Genomic DNA, 18,595 nt, shown 5'->3' on the forward strand with positions numbered 1-18,595 from the left:
CCGAAATCACGCCACTGCACTCCAGCCTGGGCGACAGAGTGAGACTCCGTCTGAAAAAAAATAAAATAAAATAAAGCTTCACAGAAGTCACTCCTGCTGTGTCTTTTCTCTAGGATCTCTTTTATTGACTTGGCTGGCAGTGAAAGAGCAGCAGATGCAAGGGACTCAGATAGACAGACAAAGATGGAAGGTGCAGAAATAAATCAGAGTCTACTGGCTGTAAGTTTTTCAAAATCTTTAATCTAAAAATCCTTCTTGAAAGACTGCCCATTACATACAGGCAGAGTGGATGAATGTGGGGTGGAATCAGCAAAGCAATTGCCCTGTTCTTATGTAATAATAGAATGCCAGGGTTGGAGAATGAGGGCTGACCAGACAGACTCTCACAATTCTAGGCAACTATTTTCTTCTCTCCTTGCCTTCTTTTCCCCTGGTCAATCCATGCCAATTAGGAACAGAAATATTTCTGCAGTTGCTGAATGGTTAACTCCGCTAAGCTTTCTCTCTTTCCCCAAGCTTTAAAATTATATTAATTTTTCAAACATAGAAAAGTAGAACAAATAGTATAATGATCTCCCATATACCTGTCAGATTCAACAGTTACCAACATATGAAAAATCTAAGCAACCCCTTCCCTCCCCCTGGTTGGATTATTTTAAAGAAAATCCAGCTGGGAGCGGTGGCTCACGCCTATAATCCCAGCACTTTGGGAGGCCGAGGCAGGCGGATAACTTGAGGTCAGGAGTTCGAGACGAGACTGGCCAACATGGTGAAACTCTGTCTCTACTAAAAATACAAAGTTAGCTGGGCATGGTGCCGAGCGCCTGTAATCCCAGCTACTCAGGGGGCTGAGGCAGGAGAATCGCTTGAACCCAGGAGGCGGAGGTTGCAGTGAGCTGAGATTGTGCCATTGCACCCCAGCCTGGGTGACAGAATGAGACTCAGTCTCCAAAAAACAAAAAAAAGAAAGAAAGAAAATCCTAGTCATCATGTCATTTATTCCATAAATATTGTATATATCTCAGCTGGGCGCAGTGGCTCACGCCTGTAATCCTAGCGCTTTTGGAGGCCGAGGCGGGTGGATCACTTGAGGTAGATCAGCCTGGCCAACATGGTGAAACCTTGTCTCTACTAAAAATACCAAAAATTAGTTGGGCATGGTGGCAGGCTGTTACATCCCCAGCTACTCAGGAGGCTGTGGCAGGAAAATCTCTTGAACCCAGGAGGTGGAGGTTGCAGTGAGCCGACATTATGCCACTGCACTCCAGCCTGGGCGACAACAGAGCAAGACTCCATCTCAAAAAAAAAATTTTTTAAATGTATCTCAAAGAGATACTCTTACTTTTTAATATAGCCATAATGCCATTATCATACTTAAAGAAGTAATTCTTTAGTATCCAGTAAGTATTATAATTCCTCTAATTGTCCCATAAGTATCTTTTTATAGTTAACTTGTTCAAATCAAGGTACAAATAAAATCCTATGTAAGTTCTTATTCCCTCTTTCATTTTTTCTGTATTAGTGTATTGGTTGAAGAAAACTGGGTCGCTCGTCCTGTAAGATTTGCCACATTCTGTACTTGGCCACCTGCATCCTTGTGTTGATGTTTCACATGTTACTCATTATCCTTTAGGTTTCCTGTCAGGTGGCTCAGCTCTATAGCCATGTTGTTCACTATGGCAGCCACCAGCCACATGTGGCAATTGAGCACCTGAAATGTGGCTGGTCTGAATTAAGATATGCTCTAAGTGTAAAATACACACTGGATTTTGATTACCAAAAAAGCTTGTAGAATATCTCATTTATTTTTTTCATATTGACTACATGCTGAAATAATATTTTGGATATATTGAGTTAAATAAAATATATAATTAACATTAATTTTATCTGTTTCTTTTTCTTTTTTAAAAAAAGATATGACTATTAGAAATTCAGAATTACATATGTGTTTTGCATTTGTGGCTCATGTATTTCTATTGGGACAGTCCTGAATTAGAGATGTGATCAGATTTAGGTTCTATATTTTTTGGCAAAAACAATCATAGGTAGTTCTTAGATTTTCTATAGCAATACATTAGGAGATAGAGAATGTCTGGTTGTCTCTCTTTGTGATTTTAAGATTGAAAAGAGATTCAGGTGTTGTCAGCCTAGTTCCTCTTTTATAAAGTTTCCTTTCAGCCTTTATTTTTTATTTTATTTTATTTATTTTTACTTTTTTTTTCCCTTAGTCTCTGTTAAGGACATGCCATTCAGCCATTTTTAACCTAGGAATTTTATCAGCCATTGAAGAATCTCATCTATATCTATTATTTTATTAAGAGTTCCAGAATGGTGATATTCTAATTCTAATATTCCTTCTGTGTGTATTAGCTGAAAAGAATAATTTTCCCTCAACTATCTGATTATCCTGACATACAGTTTGTAGTGGAAGCAAGATGATTCTTTTTTCACTACTTTTCAGAATGAGTTGGTGTTCATGTTACCTAAACAAAATATGAGTTTGTTTTATTGTTGTTGTTTACCTTTTTTTCTATTATTATAAACTCATTGAAATCGTTATATCTTTTTTTGCTGCTTAAATTCAACATATTTAGCCAACAGGAGCTGTTTCAAGAATGTTCCTGTGTCTTTTTGGCACAACCCTACTCGTTCTTGATAGCTTCCTGGCTTTCTGATATGACAAGAGCCTATGTTCTAGGCTCATTTTATACATTTCCCTCTCCAGACCTCGAATCAGCCATTTCTTCGATGAGTCTTGGTTTCTTTTTCATTCTTTTTTTTTTTTTTTTTTTTGAGATGGAGTCTCGCACTGTTGCCCAGGCAGGAGTACAGTGGCACAATCTTGGCTCACTGCAACCACTGCCTCCCAGGTTCAAGCGATTCTCCTGCCTCAGCCTCCCGAGTAGCTGGGATTACAGGCACCTGCCACCACAGCCAGCTAATTTTTTGTATTTTTAGTAGAGACAGAGTTTCACCATGTTGGCCACGCTGGTCTTGAACTCCTGACCTCGTGATTCGCCCGCTTCGGCCTCCCAAAGTGCTGGGATTACAGGCATGAGCCACCGCGCCCGGTCGAGCCTTGGTTTTTTTGAGAAGGAAATGGTGTTTAGAGACTTCAGTCTGTGTGTTAGGGGTGCTTATCACTACTGCATTAGTCCTTGCTTCTGGGCCTTTTCTGTGGACAGAGCTAATAAATAAGGTGTTATTTTTTGTTTTGAAAGGGAAGAATATATGTGAGATTTATAGTAATAAATTAGTTTAAGATTGCAGGCCAGGCCCAGTGGCTCACACATATAATCCCAGCACTTTGGGAGGTCAAGGTGGACAGATCACTCGAGCCCAGGAGTTTGAGACCAGCTTGAGCAACATAATGAGACCCTGTCTCGGCAAAAAACTTAAAAATTAGCTGGGCGTGGTGGCGTGTGCCTGTAGTCACAGCTACTTGGGAGGCTGAAGTGGGAGGACTGCTTAAGCCCAGGAGGTTGAGGCTGCAGTGAGCCATGATTGTACCACTGCACTCCAGCCTAGGCAACAAAGCAAGACCTTGTCTCAAAAAATAAACTATCTCGTCTGAAGAAAGCCAATGAATAATAATATTAAAAAAAATAAAATTAAAATTACAGGGTTTTTATTTAATTTATTTAAATGTATATTTGTCTCTTTTTTCTCTTATGCTAGAAATCTTAGTTCCTAACATTTATTTGCTCTACTTTAATATATATGTATTTCAAAATAATGCTAATATTATTTATAATATGATTAATTCAGTTCAAGATTTTTATCGCAGTTTTCTTTTTAATTGGGTTGTATCCCACTAAGGATGTACAGTCATAATATTATGCTGTCAAATCACCTGAAATAATTCTTCTCTGGTTTAAGCCTGCCAATTTCATAGTGTTAGGTTCATTTGTTTGGTTTTGGTTTTAAGAATTGCCTTATTTATTTTGATTTAACCTTATTTTGTAATTATTTTAAAACATTTAGGCCAGGAGCTGTGGCTCACACCTGTAATCCCAGCATTTTGGGAGGCCAAGGAAAGAGGATCACTTGAGCCCAGGAGTTCAAGACCAGCCTGGGCATCATAGGGAGACCCCTGTCTTTACAAAACATTTACAAATTAGCTGGGTGTGGTGGTGCACACCTGTAACCCAAGCCACTTGGGAGGCTGAGGTGAAAGGATCACTTGAGTCCAGGTATTCAAGGCAGCAGTGAGCTGTGACTGTGCTACTGCACACCAGCCTGAGATACAAAGTGAGACCCCATCTCTTAAACAAACGAACAGCAAAAAGCAAAAAAAAATATGTGATTTTAAAGTAAAAATTGTAAAATAAACCACATTCAAAGAAGTATAGTTTCCATCCCTGTACTCTCAACCTTGTTACCTTCCTCCCCTTGTAAAATCATTTTTCTGTCTGTCTATATATATGTTTGCACTCACCCCTTTTCTTAGAAAAAATGCTAACATACTCTCAACACTGTTTCGCACTTCGCTTTTGTCACTTAACGGCATCCTCAAGATCACTCCATGACTGTACATAGAGCTCTTCCTCATTCCTTTTTCCAGCTGTATATGCTGCCTTGTGCCGCTCCACATTATTTACTTGTTTTTGACCAGAACTGAAGTCTCCAGCTAGGTACATTCTTTCCAGACTTCATGAGGGATAAATTGGGAGGGTGAGAGAGGGAGCCAAACTTTTTTTATTTTAAAAAAATAAAAAAAGAAAGCTTGTAGGGATTGGTGGCCATGCTTGAATTTGAGTCTGTGAGGAGCAGAGTGTGATTACTTGTTCATTCTCAGTGGAGAATCTTCTCAGTGCTAAAGTTGGGGAATACCGGATAGATTTTTAATAAAAGAGGAAATTTCCTCAGACTTGTTTATACCCTGCAGCTTCTTGGATAGAGGTAGGGCAGTTGTGGGCATCTGTGGCTGCTGCTAAGAACAACCATAGCACACTCTGGAGGCAAACTACCTATTCTTGGTGGCAATTCCAAGGGATTGCTTCCACCTTCTTCCCTCTTTTTTTTCTTTTGAGACAGAGTCTCGCTCTATCACCCAGGCTGGAGTACAGTGGCATGATCTCAGCTCACTGCAACCTCTACTTCCTGGGTTCAAGCTTTTCTCCTTTCTCAGCCTCCTGAGTAACTGGGATTACAGGCATGTGCCACCATGCCCGGCTAATTTTTTTTTTTGTATTTTTAGTAGAAACGGGGTTTCACCATGTTGGCCAAGCTGGTCTCGATCTCCTGAGCTCAAATAATCTGCCCGCCTCAGCCTCCCAAAGTGCTAGGATTACAGGCGTGAGCCACTGCACCCAGCTCCTTTCTTTTTCTTTTATTATCTTTTAGCCTAGATGCATCACTCAGAAATAGAAGGTCTCTCCTCCCTCATCTTGCCCCCCACGACCCCCACCACTGTTTCTGATGGGAGTGTTTCCCCTGGAGGTCCACATATCCAGATCTCTGCTGTCCTCATCATGTCCAATGAGCGCTCACTGAGGGAGTACAGCCAGGAGCAAGTAACATTCCTTTGCCTTTGGGCCACAGACCCTGCTGTTTTTAAATGAAGGGTCATTTTTAATTGTGTGTGGTCAAAGTGCTGGCCGTAATCCCAGCACTCTGGGAGGCTGAAGCAGGAGGATCATTTGAGGCCAGGAGTTTGAGACCAGCCTGGGCAACAATGTACAGAGACCCCCATCTCTACAAAAAAAAAAAAAAAATTAAGAAAAAAATAAATAAAATGAGGGGGTAGGCCTAGGTGATTTCTCAGTTTCCTTCTAGCTCTGGCTCTAGAATTTCTCCTACCCCATTCAGATAGTTTACATCTGAATCTATGCTTGAATCTACACCAACAGGCGTGCATGTGTGAGCAGGGAGCGGGGAAGTGGATATAGATATTTTGTCTATTTAAGTGCATCAACAGTTGGGAAGAATATGAGGAGAGAAAGGGAACCAGCAAGCCAGAACTACCACCACATGAGCTTGAACTCTGGGACCTGAGGGTAGGTCCCAGCATCTGTCTGTTCCCCGCCGTCAACTCAGGGCCAGTCCTAGGATCCCAGCCTCTAAGCTAGGAGGCCTTCAGCTAGGCAGCACAGGATGGTGTTTCCCAATCTAGCTTGGTTTCTCTTGTCAAATGGAAACTACAGGCCATTTTGACTTCCTTTTGGAGGATTGTCTGAGTGTGGTTTATTGAAGAAAAACAAGCTTCCTGTGGAGGCGGCATCAGGTCTGTTACTCTGCCTTTGCACGTGATACTTGATGTGCTTGTTCTCCCACTTTGCAGCTGAAGGAATGTATCCGAGCACTGGATCAGGAACACACCCATACTCCCTTCAGGCAAAGCAAACTAACTCAGGTAAAATTAAATGTGAGCCTTGAGTTTGTTCTGATTCATTCATTTCTTCCTTATTTCATGTATTTGTTCATTCAGTTGAGCATCCATTGTCAGTAAGACATGATGCTGGGCACAGTGGGGAAAAGAGAAGGAGAGGAGTGAAATTCCTTCCAGGAACTCTGTCTACAAGTTGAGTATCATTAATCTAAAAATCTGAAATCTGAAATGCTTCAAAAATCAAAACTTTTTGTTGTTGTTTTTGAGACAGGGTCTTACTCTGTCACCCAGGCTGGAGTGCAGTGGTGTGATCTTGGCTCACTGTGGCCTCTGCCTCCCAGGCTCAAGCAATCCTCCCACCTCAGCCTCCCAGGTAGCTGGGACTACAGGCACATGCCATCATGCCTGGCTACATATATATATATATATATATATATTTTTTTTTATTTTTTTTTTTTTTTTTGGTAGAGACAGGGTTTCACCATGTTGCCTAGGCTGGCCTCAAACTCCTGAGCTCAAATGATCTGCCTGCCTCAGCCTTCCAAAGTACTGGGATTACAGGTATAAGCCACCATGCCTGGCCAAAATTAAAAACTTTTTGAGTGCCATGATGCTCAAAGGATTTCAGATTTTTGGGTTAGGGATGTTCGACCAGAAGGATAATGCAAATATTCCAAAATCTGAAAAAAAATCTGAAATCCAAAACAACTTTTCTTCCCAAGCATTTCAGAGAAGGGATACTCAGCCTGTCATAGGACTTTAGGAAGGGGCAGACTCAGGCAGATAGATGTCTTCAGTATGGGGCGGCAGGGGTTCCTTGGGGAGAGCAGTGCTGTTCTGGTCACCACCTTTCTGTTTATTTCCAGTGTATGGTAACTCTGGGCAGGGCACAGTGGCTCATGCCTGTAATCCCAGCACTTTGGGAAGCTGAGGCAAGAGGATCGCTTGAGCCCAGGAGTTCCAGACCAGCCCGAACAACCTCTCTACAAAAAATTTAAAAATGAACTGGGTGTGGTGGCTCGTGCCTGTGGTCCCATGGTCCCAGCTACTTGGGAGACTGAGGCGGGAGGATTACTCGAGCCCTGGAGGTTGAGGCTGCAGTGAATTGTGATCACGCCACTGCACTCCAGCCTGGGTGACAAAAAGAGACCTCATCTTAGAAAAGAAAATGTTGAATTAGTGAAGTCTCTTAGCCTTTGCATTGAATAGGGTGGTGTAGCTACCTGATACTTTCTTGGCTGTAAGACTTAGACCAGTGTTTCAGCACAAAAAAATAATGGCTTCAGGCAGTTAAAATGAATGAGCTAGATTTTCTATATGTACTGATAGGAAAGATGACCAAGATCTATTGTGATGTGAAAAAAGCAAGCTGTAGAACCAGGTAATAATGTGATTGCCTAATGTGATTTCTACTATTACATAGCCACACAGGCAAAAACGTTTAAAAAGATGCAGAAGAAACAGCATTGGATCTATTTGGAAGTAACAATGGGAATAAAGGTGAAACTGCAACTTTTCATGTTAAAAGATCATGTACCGTATGACCACTTTCTGTTTTTATCATTTTTAAAATGTGCGACATGGAAAAAAGCACTACACAAAAAAATTACATAAGTTAACTATGATTATTCTTAGTGGAACAAATAGGGTTTTTGTTTTGTTTTGTTTTTCTGTCATGAAAGTGTGCCTCTTTATTAACAGAAAACTCCAATAGATGTTAAATCAGCATTCATAATGGCTGCAGAAGAGTGGCATGGGAGGGTGTACCTAGGTATAAACAGCTGTGAAGACAGTTGTGGGTGTCCTGGGTTCTTTTCCGCCTTGTGTCCTGTGCACAGTGGAGGACAGACAAGGTAGAGGGATGTCTAGGAGAAAATTTTTTTGTGTGCTGCAGGATGAAGCCAGCCCCGCACACGGGCAGAGTTTTATTCTGTGCAGCTAGAGTAGCAGCTCCATAGTACCTGGGCAGAACCTATAAAAAACATAGTTCCTTACCCATCACAGTTGGTAATCTGTAGGTTAGGTCTTCTCAAACATGACTTTAACCAGGGACCCAGGAACCTACTTAAAGGTGATTAGTCCTGATTCTGGCATTGGCTCTGTTGTTTTTTACCTATTTATTTATTTACTTATTTATTTTTGAGAGGGAGTCTCGCTCTGTTGCCCAGGCCGGAGTGCAGTGGTGTGATCTTGGCTCACTGCAACCTCCACCTCCTGGGTTCAAGCGATTCTCCTGCTGCAAGCCCCTGGAGTATCTAGGACTACAGGTGTGTGCCACCATGCCTCACTAATTTTTGTATTTTTAGTAGAGACGGGGTTTCGCCATGTTAGCGAGGCTGGTTTTGAACTCCTGACCTCAGGTGATCTGCTTGCCTTGGCCTCCCAAAGTGCTAGGATTACAGGCATGAGCCACCGTACCTGGCCAGCTCTGTTATTTTTTAAGACAAGTTCCCCATTTCCAGAACATGTGTTTCTTTTTAATTAAAACATAAGAATTCCAATTGTACATACAAGTATAAAGAAGAAAGTAAAAGATAACTTAAAGTCCCAGACCTCAGTGATAACTACACACTCTGCTATGTTAGTGAACTTCCTTCTAGTCATCTCTCCGCCCGCATAGCCTCATATGGATCTACTTACGGAGTTATGGAATCATACACCTTTTTCCCTCGAAGATATAAGCTTTAGATACCTTTCTGTGTTCCTAAGTACAGGTATAATCATTTTTAATGGTTTTATTATATTCAGTGTATAATTATTTAGTTTGTTCCCTGTTTATAGATACCTAGATTTTTACTAAATATTACTATTATAAATAATGTAATGAATATCATATATACTTTCTTTTGGTCAATTGAGCAATTATCCCCTTAGGATAAAGTCCTAGAAGTGTGATTGCCAAACCAAAACATACTTTTTCCTGTTTTGTTTTTTTTCTTCTTTTTTTGAGACAGGTTCTTGCTATGTTGCCCAGGCTAGTCTTGAACTCCTGGGCTCAAGCGATCCTCCTGCCTCAGCCTTTTGAATAGCTGGGACTACAGACAGGTGAGTGCCACCGTACCTGGCTTCTTTTTACGTTTTGATACATATTGCCAAACTGCCCTGTGGAAAGCTTGTCCAGTTCATGGTACATGCCAGCGTAGAAGAGTACCCATTTCCCTGGACCCTCACCAAGGAATGGCATCATTAGTCTCTTAATCTTATGAGTTAAAAATATTGGGTTTTTTAATGGTTTGTTTGTATTTTTTGGATTGGTGATGTGGTGAGTACCTTCTTCTGTGTTTATTGGCCATTTGTATTTTTTCTTTTGTTAATGTTAATTACCTTTTTGTGGACAGAAGGGAACTATGGCCCAGCATCCTGCACCTAGTAAGTAGTCAGTATGCACTTTGTTAATTGACTTCACTCATTGACCTGCCTTCTGTTTTGGACAGGTCCTGAAGGACTCTTTCATCGGCAATGCCAAAACCTGCATGATCGCCAACATCTCACCAAGCCACGTGGCCACTGAACACACTCTGAACACCTTGCGCTATGCTGACCGGTAAGTCAGCTCCCAGATGGCAGGTTGTGTGTAAGTGTGCATGTGCATGCCTGTGCAGCACGCGTGTGTGTGCAAGTGCATGCACGTCTCTCCCACTCACACACACATAGGGATCTGACCTTGAGCGCCCCAGCCTTGTTCTTGGCAATTAGTCATTTGAAGACTGTGACCTGGCAGGCCCTATCACTTTGCAAGCATGACAAGAGGAAGATGACACATTCCCTTGTTCAGGAGTTGACTCTGTCAGTGGCTTTTAAATGGCTAGTGGGAAGTGAAATATTAATGGGTGGAAGGCTCAGTGATGTTTTCTTCCGGCTGGCCTCAGCCCAAATTGTAAGAGATAGAAGACATATTACTTGTCAAGGCAGCATCACTTAGAGCTATCTATGTCCAGAAGGGCCCAACCCAAACATGTTAGAGGATAAACTGAGGCCCAGAGAAGGGTAGGATCTTTCCAAAGACTCACTAGGAGTTGGTGTCAGAGCCAGCAACTCTGACTGCCTGGCCAGGCCTCTTTGTGGGTGACTGTGGTATCTGCTGGGATCCCTTCCATCTCTCACCCTGTGGTCACACGTGCCTCTCCTAGTAGGTAACACATTTTTGACTGCCATGACTGGGAAGAAGTGCTACTGACATCTAGTGAGCAGAGGCCAAGGATGCTGCTAAACGTCCTTCAAGAAATAATTATCTGGTACAAAATGTCAATAATGCTAAGGTTGAGAAACCCTGGGAATAGACAAGTCATTTTTCCCTTAATGGAATGAGCACAAGCCTGTGTATTTCTGGAGGTTTTGCTTCCTGAGGTCCCAGCAGGTTTGAGGGAACTCATCTTCCTAGAGAAGCCTGAAAGGGGGTGGTTTGCAGAAAAAGAGGATTCTGTGGAATTGCAGGTAAGTGATGGACACGAACTCCTGAGTTGGCCTCTCCAGGAAGCAGTGTGAACACAGTGCATGAACACAGTGCACTTCTGAGACTGGCGTCTCTGGCCTGTCCCTTACATGGGGCTGTGGTGATTTCCAAAGGGCTTCTTCTGATCATGGAATGTTGGGTGCATGCTTATATCCTCAGAGAAGACACTGTTCTTTCTCATTTTTTTTTAAAGACAGAGTCTCACCCTGTCACCCAGGCTGGAATGTAATAGTGTGATCATGGCTCACTGCAGCCTTGAACTCCAGGGCTCAAGCAATACTCTCTGCCTCAGCCTCCCAAGTAGCTGGGCCTACAGACACTCATCACCATGTCTGGCTAATTTTTTTATTTCTAGTAGAGATGAGGTCTTGCTCTGTTGCCCAGGTTGGTCTTGAACTCCTGGGCTTAAACAGTCCTCCTGCCTCAACCTCCCAAAGTGCTGAGATTACAGATGTGAGCCACTACAACCAGCCAGCACTGCTCTTTTTCATTCAGGTACAGAGGGATATCTCATGCTGAAACAGAATGTTCCCTTTTCCTCTTATTCTATCCCAGATAAAGAAATAACTCCCAATCCTGGTAATACTTTTCTTTGGTTTTTGTTTTCCCAGAAAGCTATAGAAAAGGAATTGCAGAACATGTGAAAATACACATTTAACATAAAATGATTATTTACAGGGTCAAAGAACTAAAGAAAGGCATTAAGTGTTGCACTTCAGTTACCAGTCGAAATCAGACATCTGGAAACTCCTCTCCAAAACGAATTCAGAGCTCCCCTGGGGCTTTGTCAGGGGACAAATGTTCTCCCAAAAAAGTCAAGCTGGGACTGCAGCAGTCACTCACAGTGGCAGCCCCTGGTTCCACAAGAGGGAAGGTCCATCCTCTGACCAGCCACCCACCCAACATTCCTTTTGCTTCTGCACCTAAGGTCTCTGGTAAAAGGGGTGGCTCCAGAGGGAGTCCTTCACAAGAGTGGGTCATTCATGCTAGCCCTGTGAAAGGAACTGTGCGCTCTGGACATTTGGCCAAAAAAAAGGTAGAGGAGTCAGCACTATTGTGCTCTGAGAAAAATCGAATGGGCAACAAAACTGCCCTTGGGTGGGGAAGCAGGGCCTCAGGCCCAGGAGAAGGCCTAGTGCGTGGTAAGCTGTCCACCAAGTGCAAGAAAGTGCAGACAGTGCAGCCAGTACAGAAGCAGCTTGTGTCTCGAGCTGAGCTCTCCTTTGGCAACAGCCACCACAGGGCTGAATACAGTCAAGACAGCCAGAGGGGCACGCCTTCTACGCCTGCCTCTGAAGCTTGGACAAACATCCCGCCACATCAGAAGGAGAGGGAGGAACATCTGCGTTTCTATCACCAGCAGTTCCAACAGCCACCTCTCCTCCAACAGAAGTTAAAATTCCAACCACTGAAAAGGTCTTTACGCCAGTACAGGCCCCCAGAGGGTCAGCTCACGAATGAGACTCCCCTTCTGTTCCACTCTTACTCTGAAAACCATGATGGAGCCCAAGTAGAGGAACTTGATGACAGTGATTTCAGTGAAGATTCTTTTTCACACGTCTCTAGTCAGAGGGCCACAAAGCAAAGGAACACCCTGGAGAATAGCAAAGACTCATTCTTCCTGCACCAGACGTGGGGACAGGGTCCTGAGAAGCAGGTGGCAGAAAGACAGCAGAGTCTGTTTCCTAGCCCCAGGACAGGTGACAAGAAAGATCTAACTAAAAGCTGGGTGGACTCCAGGGACCCCATAAACCACAGAAGAACAGCACTCGATCACAGCTGCAGCCCAAGTAAGGGGCCCGTGGACTGGAGCAGAGAGAACTCTACTTCCTCAGGGCCTTCTCCCAGAGAGAGCCTGGCAGAGAAGCCGTACTGTTCACAGGTAGATTTCATGTATAGACAGGAAAGAGGTGGAGGCTCTTCCTTTGATCTCAGACAGGATGCCTCCCAAAGTGAGGTTTCTGGGGAGAATGAGGGCAACTTGCCATCCCCAGAGGAAGATGGTTTCACTTTCTCATTGTCCCACGTTGCAGTTCCTGGATCCCCAGACCAAAGAGACACAGTCACCACACCTCTGAGAGAAGTCAGTGCAGACAGCCCAATCCAGGTGACCAGCACTGTGAAAAACAGTCATCCTGTCCCAGGAGAGGACCCTAGGGGGCAGTTAGGCACACATGCTGAATATGCTTCTGGACTCATGGCTCCCCTCACCGTGTCCCTCTTGGAGAACCCAGACAACGAAGGGTCTCCTCCCTTGGAGCAGCTGGTCCAGGATGGGGCTACGCACAGTCTAGTGGCAGACAGCACAGGGGTCCCAGTTGTGGGCCACACAGTGCCATCTGGTGATCAAGAGGCAGCCTTGCCAGTGTCTTCAGCAACTGGGCACCTGTGGCTGTCCTCATCTCCCCCTGATAATAAGCCTGGTGGTGATCTTCCAGCTCTATCCCTATCACCCATCCATCAGCACCCAGCTGACAAGCTGCCCAGCAGGGAGGCAGACCTGAGAGAGGCCTGCCAGAGCAGAGAGACTGTACTTTTCTCCCACGAACACATGGGTAGTGAGCAGTATGATGCTGATGCAGAGGAGACGGGGCTGGATGGCTCCTGGGGTTTCCCAGGAAAGCCCTTCTCCACCATACATATGGGGGTACCCCATTCTGGACCGACACTCACCCCACGAACAGGAAGTAGTGATGTGGCTGACCAGCTCTGGGCCCAGGAGAGAAAACATCCTACAAGGCTTGGTTGGCAGGAGTTTGGTTTGTCCACAGACCCCATCAAGTTGCCCTGCAACAGTGAGAATGTCACATGGCTCAAACCCAGGCCGATCTCAAGGTGCTTAGCAAGGCCAAGTTCTCCCTTGGTTCCCAACTGCTCTCCCAAGACTGCAGGGATACTCCGTCAGCCCACCCTGGAGCAAGCACAGTAAGTTGGACACTTTCCCTAAGACTTGAGCCCCTTTGGCACCCACCCTCCACTCCAGCATACTGTTTTGTCATGGACAAAGAGAAGCCATGCAGGGGTACGCAGGTGAGCTAGTCTTCTAGCTCCAACCCTCTGCTTTGGTCCCGGGCCCTCCACAGGAAGTAGAAATGATAGCAGACCAGGCAATAGGCTCCATCTTGTGCCAAGTATGCCAGTTGCAGTCACAGCCTTGAGAGCCTTTCTGCAGGGAAGCTGTGGGAAATGGGCAGCTCCTGTGAAGAGCAGCAGCACCCAGCCCTGCCCCTCAGTACAGCTGGAGGCAGGGGACAGCTTGGGCAGCCCGTCTCCCTCCCTGTATCTCGTTGGTACTCTAATTCCTTACCTAATCCTGAGAAAGAGCAGGTGAGGGGGAGCTGGGTGGTAAGCTGGCCTTGGTCAAAACCTTGACCATTTTCGGCAGAGGCAGCTCTCAGCTTACAAATGAGATCACCTCCAGAAAGCTACCCAGGAGAGGCTGGGAGGCCAGGAAGATCACAGTGTTCTCTCTGGTGTTCCCAGGCAGGTGGTCATCCGAGCACACCAGGAACAGCTGGATGAAATGGCTGAGCTCGGCTTCAAGGAGGAGACGCTGATGAGACAGCTCGCTTCTAATGTAAGTAGCCCTGGCTGGACACTCACAGGCTGTTGGGAATTAGCCTGCAGCTAATTTGATGGTCATCCTTGTTTGCTGTGGCTGTGTGTGGGGAGAGGGTCTCCTGGCACACACCGTGACTGAGGCCTCACACCTCCTCTTGCCACGCCTTTGAGACATCTTGAGTATAGGTACAGGTGGGAGATGGTGCAACACTCGCCTTTTCCAGGCTAAAATGTTTCCAGCCTCTATCCTCAGCTGCTCTGCCTTCCTAGCGGTTTGTCGGGGCCCCTCCGTGACTAACAGTGACCAGTCTGCTGCCTACCACACGTAGGTATTTCTTCCAAATACCCTTCTGCCTTACAAAATACTCCTCTGCTTGGGAAGTGTCTCGAATGCAGAGCAGCGGGCCCCACCCTGTGCCATAGCAACTATCCTACATGTTCTCCCGCCTGAAGAGTGGCCTGGGTTCTGAAACTTTCCTGCCAGAGGAGGGACTAAAAAAGCAGATCTGGCAGAGCGCCAGCAAGAGCAAAAGCTGTATTCATCCCTTGTTTCCTTCTCAGGATTTTGAAGATTTTGTGACCCAGTTGGATGAAATCATGGTTCTGAAATCCAAGTGTATCCAGAGCCTGAGGAGCCAGCTGCAGCTCTATCTCACCTGCCACAGGCCCACCACAGCCCCTGAGGGAACAGTGCCGTCTTAGAGCCAGACCCTGTGCCAAGATGGGGGCCATGCAGGAGCCTGTGCTGGGCTCTCAGGGGCTGGAGGAGCCTCTGCCAGGTCCTCCCTGCACACACCAGAACCCACACGCTGGTCCTGCCTATGCTAGCCTCACCCCAGCCCCACGTGGCCTCAGATAGGTCCCAGCTTCTCCCTCAGGGCCAGGCCCCTGTCCCTCCTCAGTTCCATGCACAGGAGCACCTCCAAGGGTGGGCCAGACTGAAGAACCTAATGCCTTTCCCTTGGGCCTAGAGAATATGATTAACTGACCCCTTGCCTGTGGGAATATATTTGGGTCTAATAACCCTGAAGATGTTTCTAAGTTTGGGGATCAGAGGATGTGGTGGTCAGTGGTAGCCTAGAGGTCAGAGGTCACAAGACAGAGAAGACAACATGCTGAGACCAGAGGCTTCACCAGCTGAATTCTGTGCCTAACTTAGAAGACTAAACACTGGCCCAAACTTAAACATTGGTGCTAGGGGGACACGGGTGGGGTGAGCTCTGCCCCATCAGCCCTTGGAGATTGATTTGGGGATTTAGAGGCATTTTTGAAAATGTAAATAGCATAAACCTTGACTTGATGTGTCACTAACAGCAGCAGATGTGAGACAGGCCTTATACTTAAACAGCTCCCTTCCCTTCCTGCAATCCAGTTTTGAGGCAGAAGAGGGTGCCTGTGTCACACATCAATTTTTCTCCTGACTTTTGCTGGGGTGAAAGGCCTCTGTACAATGCCCAATACTCTCATGCTTCCATGGCAGCTCCTGGCTCCTATCTGGGACACCTCACTACCCAGCCCCCTCATGGAATAGTCCATCTCCTAGCCTGGCCTTCATCCAGTTCACCCTGCCCAGCCACCCTGCCTCTCAGGGGTCTGTGTTGGGAACCTTGGCACAGAGTGCTCTGTTCAACAGTCTGAGGCCTCTGAAACAGAATTCACACACAAGCCTTCAGCCGAGTTCTGCCTGCTGTGTATCTTTTTAGCAGGAAGCAGCTCAGGACAGGGAAGACAAAGTAGCCTCCAGGTGCCAATTACTTTAAAGCCACTCTGGGTCAAATGGAGATTCATGAGTCACGGCCTTGGCCTGAACGCCCATTACTATGTGAGCTTTTATTTCCTTCAGATAAAGGATAACTTTTTACGGTTTTAAAAGGAGGGCTTAATTAAAAGGCCAAGAAAAGGGTTAAATGGCTCTCTTGAGACACTAGCAGCCTGGTCCAGTCACCCTTTGTCAGCCTGACAGTGCCTCATCTGACTGCCAGGGGGCATCCTTATTGGTGCTTCCCGGCCCCAGGGCACTGCGGCCCCTCATGATCACTAAAAACCTTAAAAGATCCAGTCTAGCCAAAAGCTCAAGTGGGACAATGGCACAGTATTAAGGTCAAGGACAAAAACTTACTTTAGGAATGAATCCTGTTCTATCATATACAACAGTACCACTGAGAGCTGGTGAAAGTTTAAATCCCGTCCTCTGCTTGTGGCAAATGATGCATAAATGCCTGCTGCTCACAGTAAAAGGGCTTCTTCCTCTTTTACTGGGTGATCCCCCTGAAGGCCCAGCCTATCCCAACTCCACAGTCAGGAAGGTCTATGTCCTTGGTCCACAGACGGAGCTGGGTCAGGTTTAAAAGACAATCTAGGCTTGCCTTTGCAAACCAAAACCGAGGACAGGTCTGAAGTGGGAAGAAAGCTCCGAAACAGAAAACGGTTAGGTCCTACTCTATCCCCAGCAAATCTAAGCAAGAAATCTCTTTATACACCACATGGCCCCCCACTCCCATAAAACAGCCTTGGTAATAAGTTATCACACCAAGACATACCTTTTAGATTTTTATTAGTAGTTCTCTCTGAAGAATCAAAATAGTTAGTTAGCAAATTATTTTAGATTCAAGACTGTATATCCTTTGTATTTAGATCTTTAATGATGTACAACATAATACAAAACAAACCAAAGAGACTGATTTCTATGACTAGGTGTTATTCATTGTGTCATCCTAAAGCAGTGGGCTGGAGGGGAAGCTGTTCAAGGAGAACAGAGGTGGAGTTAGTGCTGGCCAACTTGATCATGGCCTGTCTGCTCACCCATTCAATGTGCTGGGAAGGGGCCAATGATTTCTTAAACTGTTTCCTAGAGCAGGGGCTCTAAAACCCTGGGTAGCAGAGGACTGTGGTCCAAACCAAGCCAAAAGAAACAGGCTGGGGTAGGGAAGCGTGGTGACTGCCTGGCAGAAAAGGCAAACTCTGGGCCCCATAGGGAAAAGTGCATTCTTTGCACCTCAGAGACATTGCAGAACCAGTGTTAACACTATGAGACTTTGTTAGGAGGGGAAAAAATAAAACCCTGGAAGAATCTTTCACTTGAACTCGACTGGAGTTCAGTCCACCAGTCTCGGGGGAAGGGGGAAGCACCTAGCTCCACAGCAGCACTGAGTCTGGCCCTCCCGCCCCATCTCCCCAGCCCCTCTCGGCAACTAGGCCAGGCTTCAGCTGAGGACATAAACACCCCAGAAAGACTAGGGCGGTCTCTCCGGAGGGCTGAGGTGGGAAGGACACTTCTCAAAATGCAAATGCGCTTAATACAGAAGGAGCCAGGACAGTTCTGGGGGCACTCACATGCCCGAATCTTCCCCACCTCCCCAGCTCAGGGACTAGGCTCACAGAGACTGGCGAGCACAGTCTCTACACCTGACCTTCTAACCCCCAAAAGAAAATCCGGAAGCTGCCCCTTCTCTTTCCCCACAGGTGGGCTCTGCAGGGCCTCCCAGGGATGGTGGTTCTGCGGCAGGGCCTAGGCAGGGCCTGGTCTCAGCTGGCTCCTGCCCGAGCCATGAGGTCTTCCAAAGCATTGTCCTGGTCATTGTTGTGTAATAGCAGAACTTCCTTAATGTCTTTCAGCTCAAAGCCCATCTCCTTAAATTTGCTCATTAACTGAAGAAACTCCATCATCTAAAGGAGAGAAGAGAACACAGATTAAAGAAAAGGGTGGGGTCACAGCACAGCCGAGTGAAGGAGTATGGTGTGTGGGACAGGGACTGGGGGAGAGCGGAATGTCTACATCCTTCCCCCAGAGCCCCCTGAGTCTCCATAAGGTCCCCTAGCAAGCAGAGGTGGGCTGTGGTGGAAGCCAAGGCAGACGGGTTTGGTGACGGCCATCAATCTTCAGGAGTCAGCCCAGTCCAACTCACTCTTGCTGACCACTATGTGGTCCCACCACCCACATCCATCTTCCCACCAAGGAAGGATACTGAACCCAGAAATGGCTGCTCTTCAGGGAGCAGTCTAGGCAAAAAGTCCAGCAATCTCCCTCCCTAGTCATCTAAAAGTTTGGCTTTTAGCCCAGGCCAATATTCCCTTCCCTTCACTGGGATTCTGAAGTTTTCAACCCAATGCTTCAACCACCAAGCCAAACGCAGGCCTCGGCCTGTCTGAATACTTGGGAGATTCTGCCCTTCAAATACTTCTACTTGTAGTCACTGGCAAAGCAAAAAGGTTGTGTGTGGGCCAAGGGAGAAAACCAGGACGGACTACTT

General features: G+C 45.9%; 2 protein-coding genes across 2 annotated transcripts in view; one reads left to right on the forward strand and one right to left on the reverse strand.

The window, feature by feature from the left end:
• Nucleotides 1–17,026, forward strand: part of KIF24 (kinesin family member 24) — a 76,324-nt gene extending 59,298 nt beyond the window's left edge. Inside the window, exons 8-13 of the mRNA XM_012509089.2 lie at nt 114–219; nt 6,284–6,355; nt 9,766–9,875; nt 11,463–13,709; nt 14,268–14,361; nt 14,907–17,026. Coding sequence (XP_012364543.2) covers nt 114–219; nt 6,284–6,355; nt 9,766–9,875; nt 11,463–13,709; nt 14,268–14,361; nt 14,907–15,047 — 2,770 coding nt within the window. The 3' untranslated portion in view covers nt 15,048–17,026. The remainder of the gene's footprint in view (nt 1–113; nt 220–6,283; nt 6,356–9,765; nt 9,876–11,462; nt 13,710–14,267; nt 14,362–14,906) is intronic.
• The window catches only part of UBAP1 (ubiquitin associated protein 1), a 72,904-nt gene continuing 71,191 nt past the window's right edge, over nt 16,883–18,595 (reverse strand). Inside the window, exon 7 of the mRNA XM_003263407.3 lies at nt 16,883–18,011. Within this exon, the coding sequence (XP_003263455.1) occupies nt 17,871–18,011 (141 nt within the window). The 3' untranslated portion in view covers nt 16,883–17,870. The remainder of the gene's footprint in view (nt 18,012–18,595) is intronic.

This window comes from Nomascus leucogenys, chromosome 8 (assembly GCF_006542625.1).
Source record: "Nomascus leucogenys isolate Asia chromosome 8, Asia_NLE_v1, whole genome shotgun sequence".
Lineage (NCBI taxonomy): Eukaryota > Metazoa > Chordata > Mammalia > Primates > Hylobatidae > Nomascus > Nomascus leucogenys.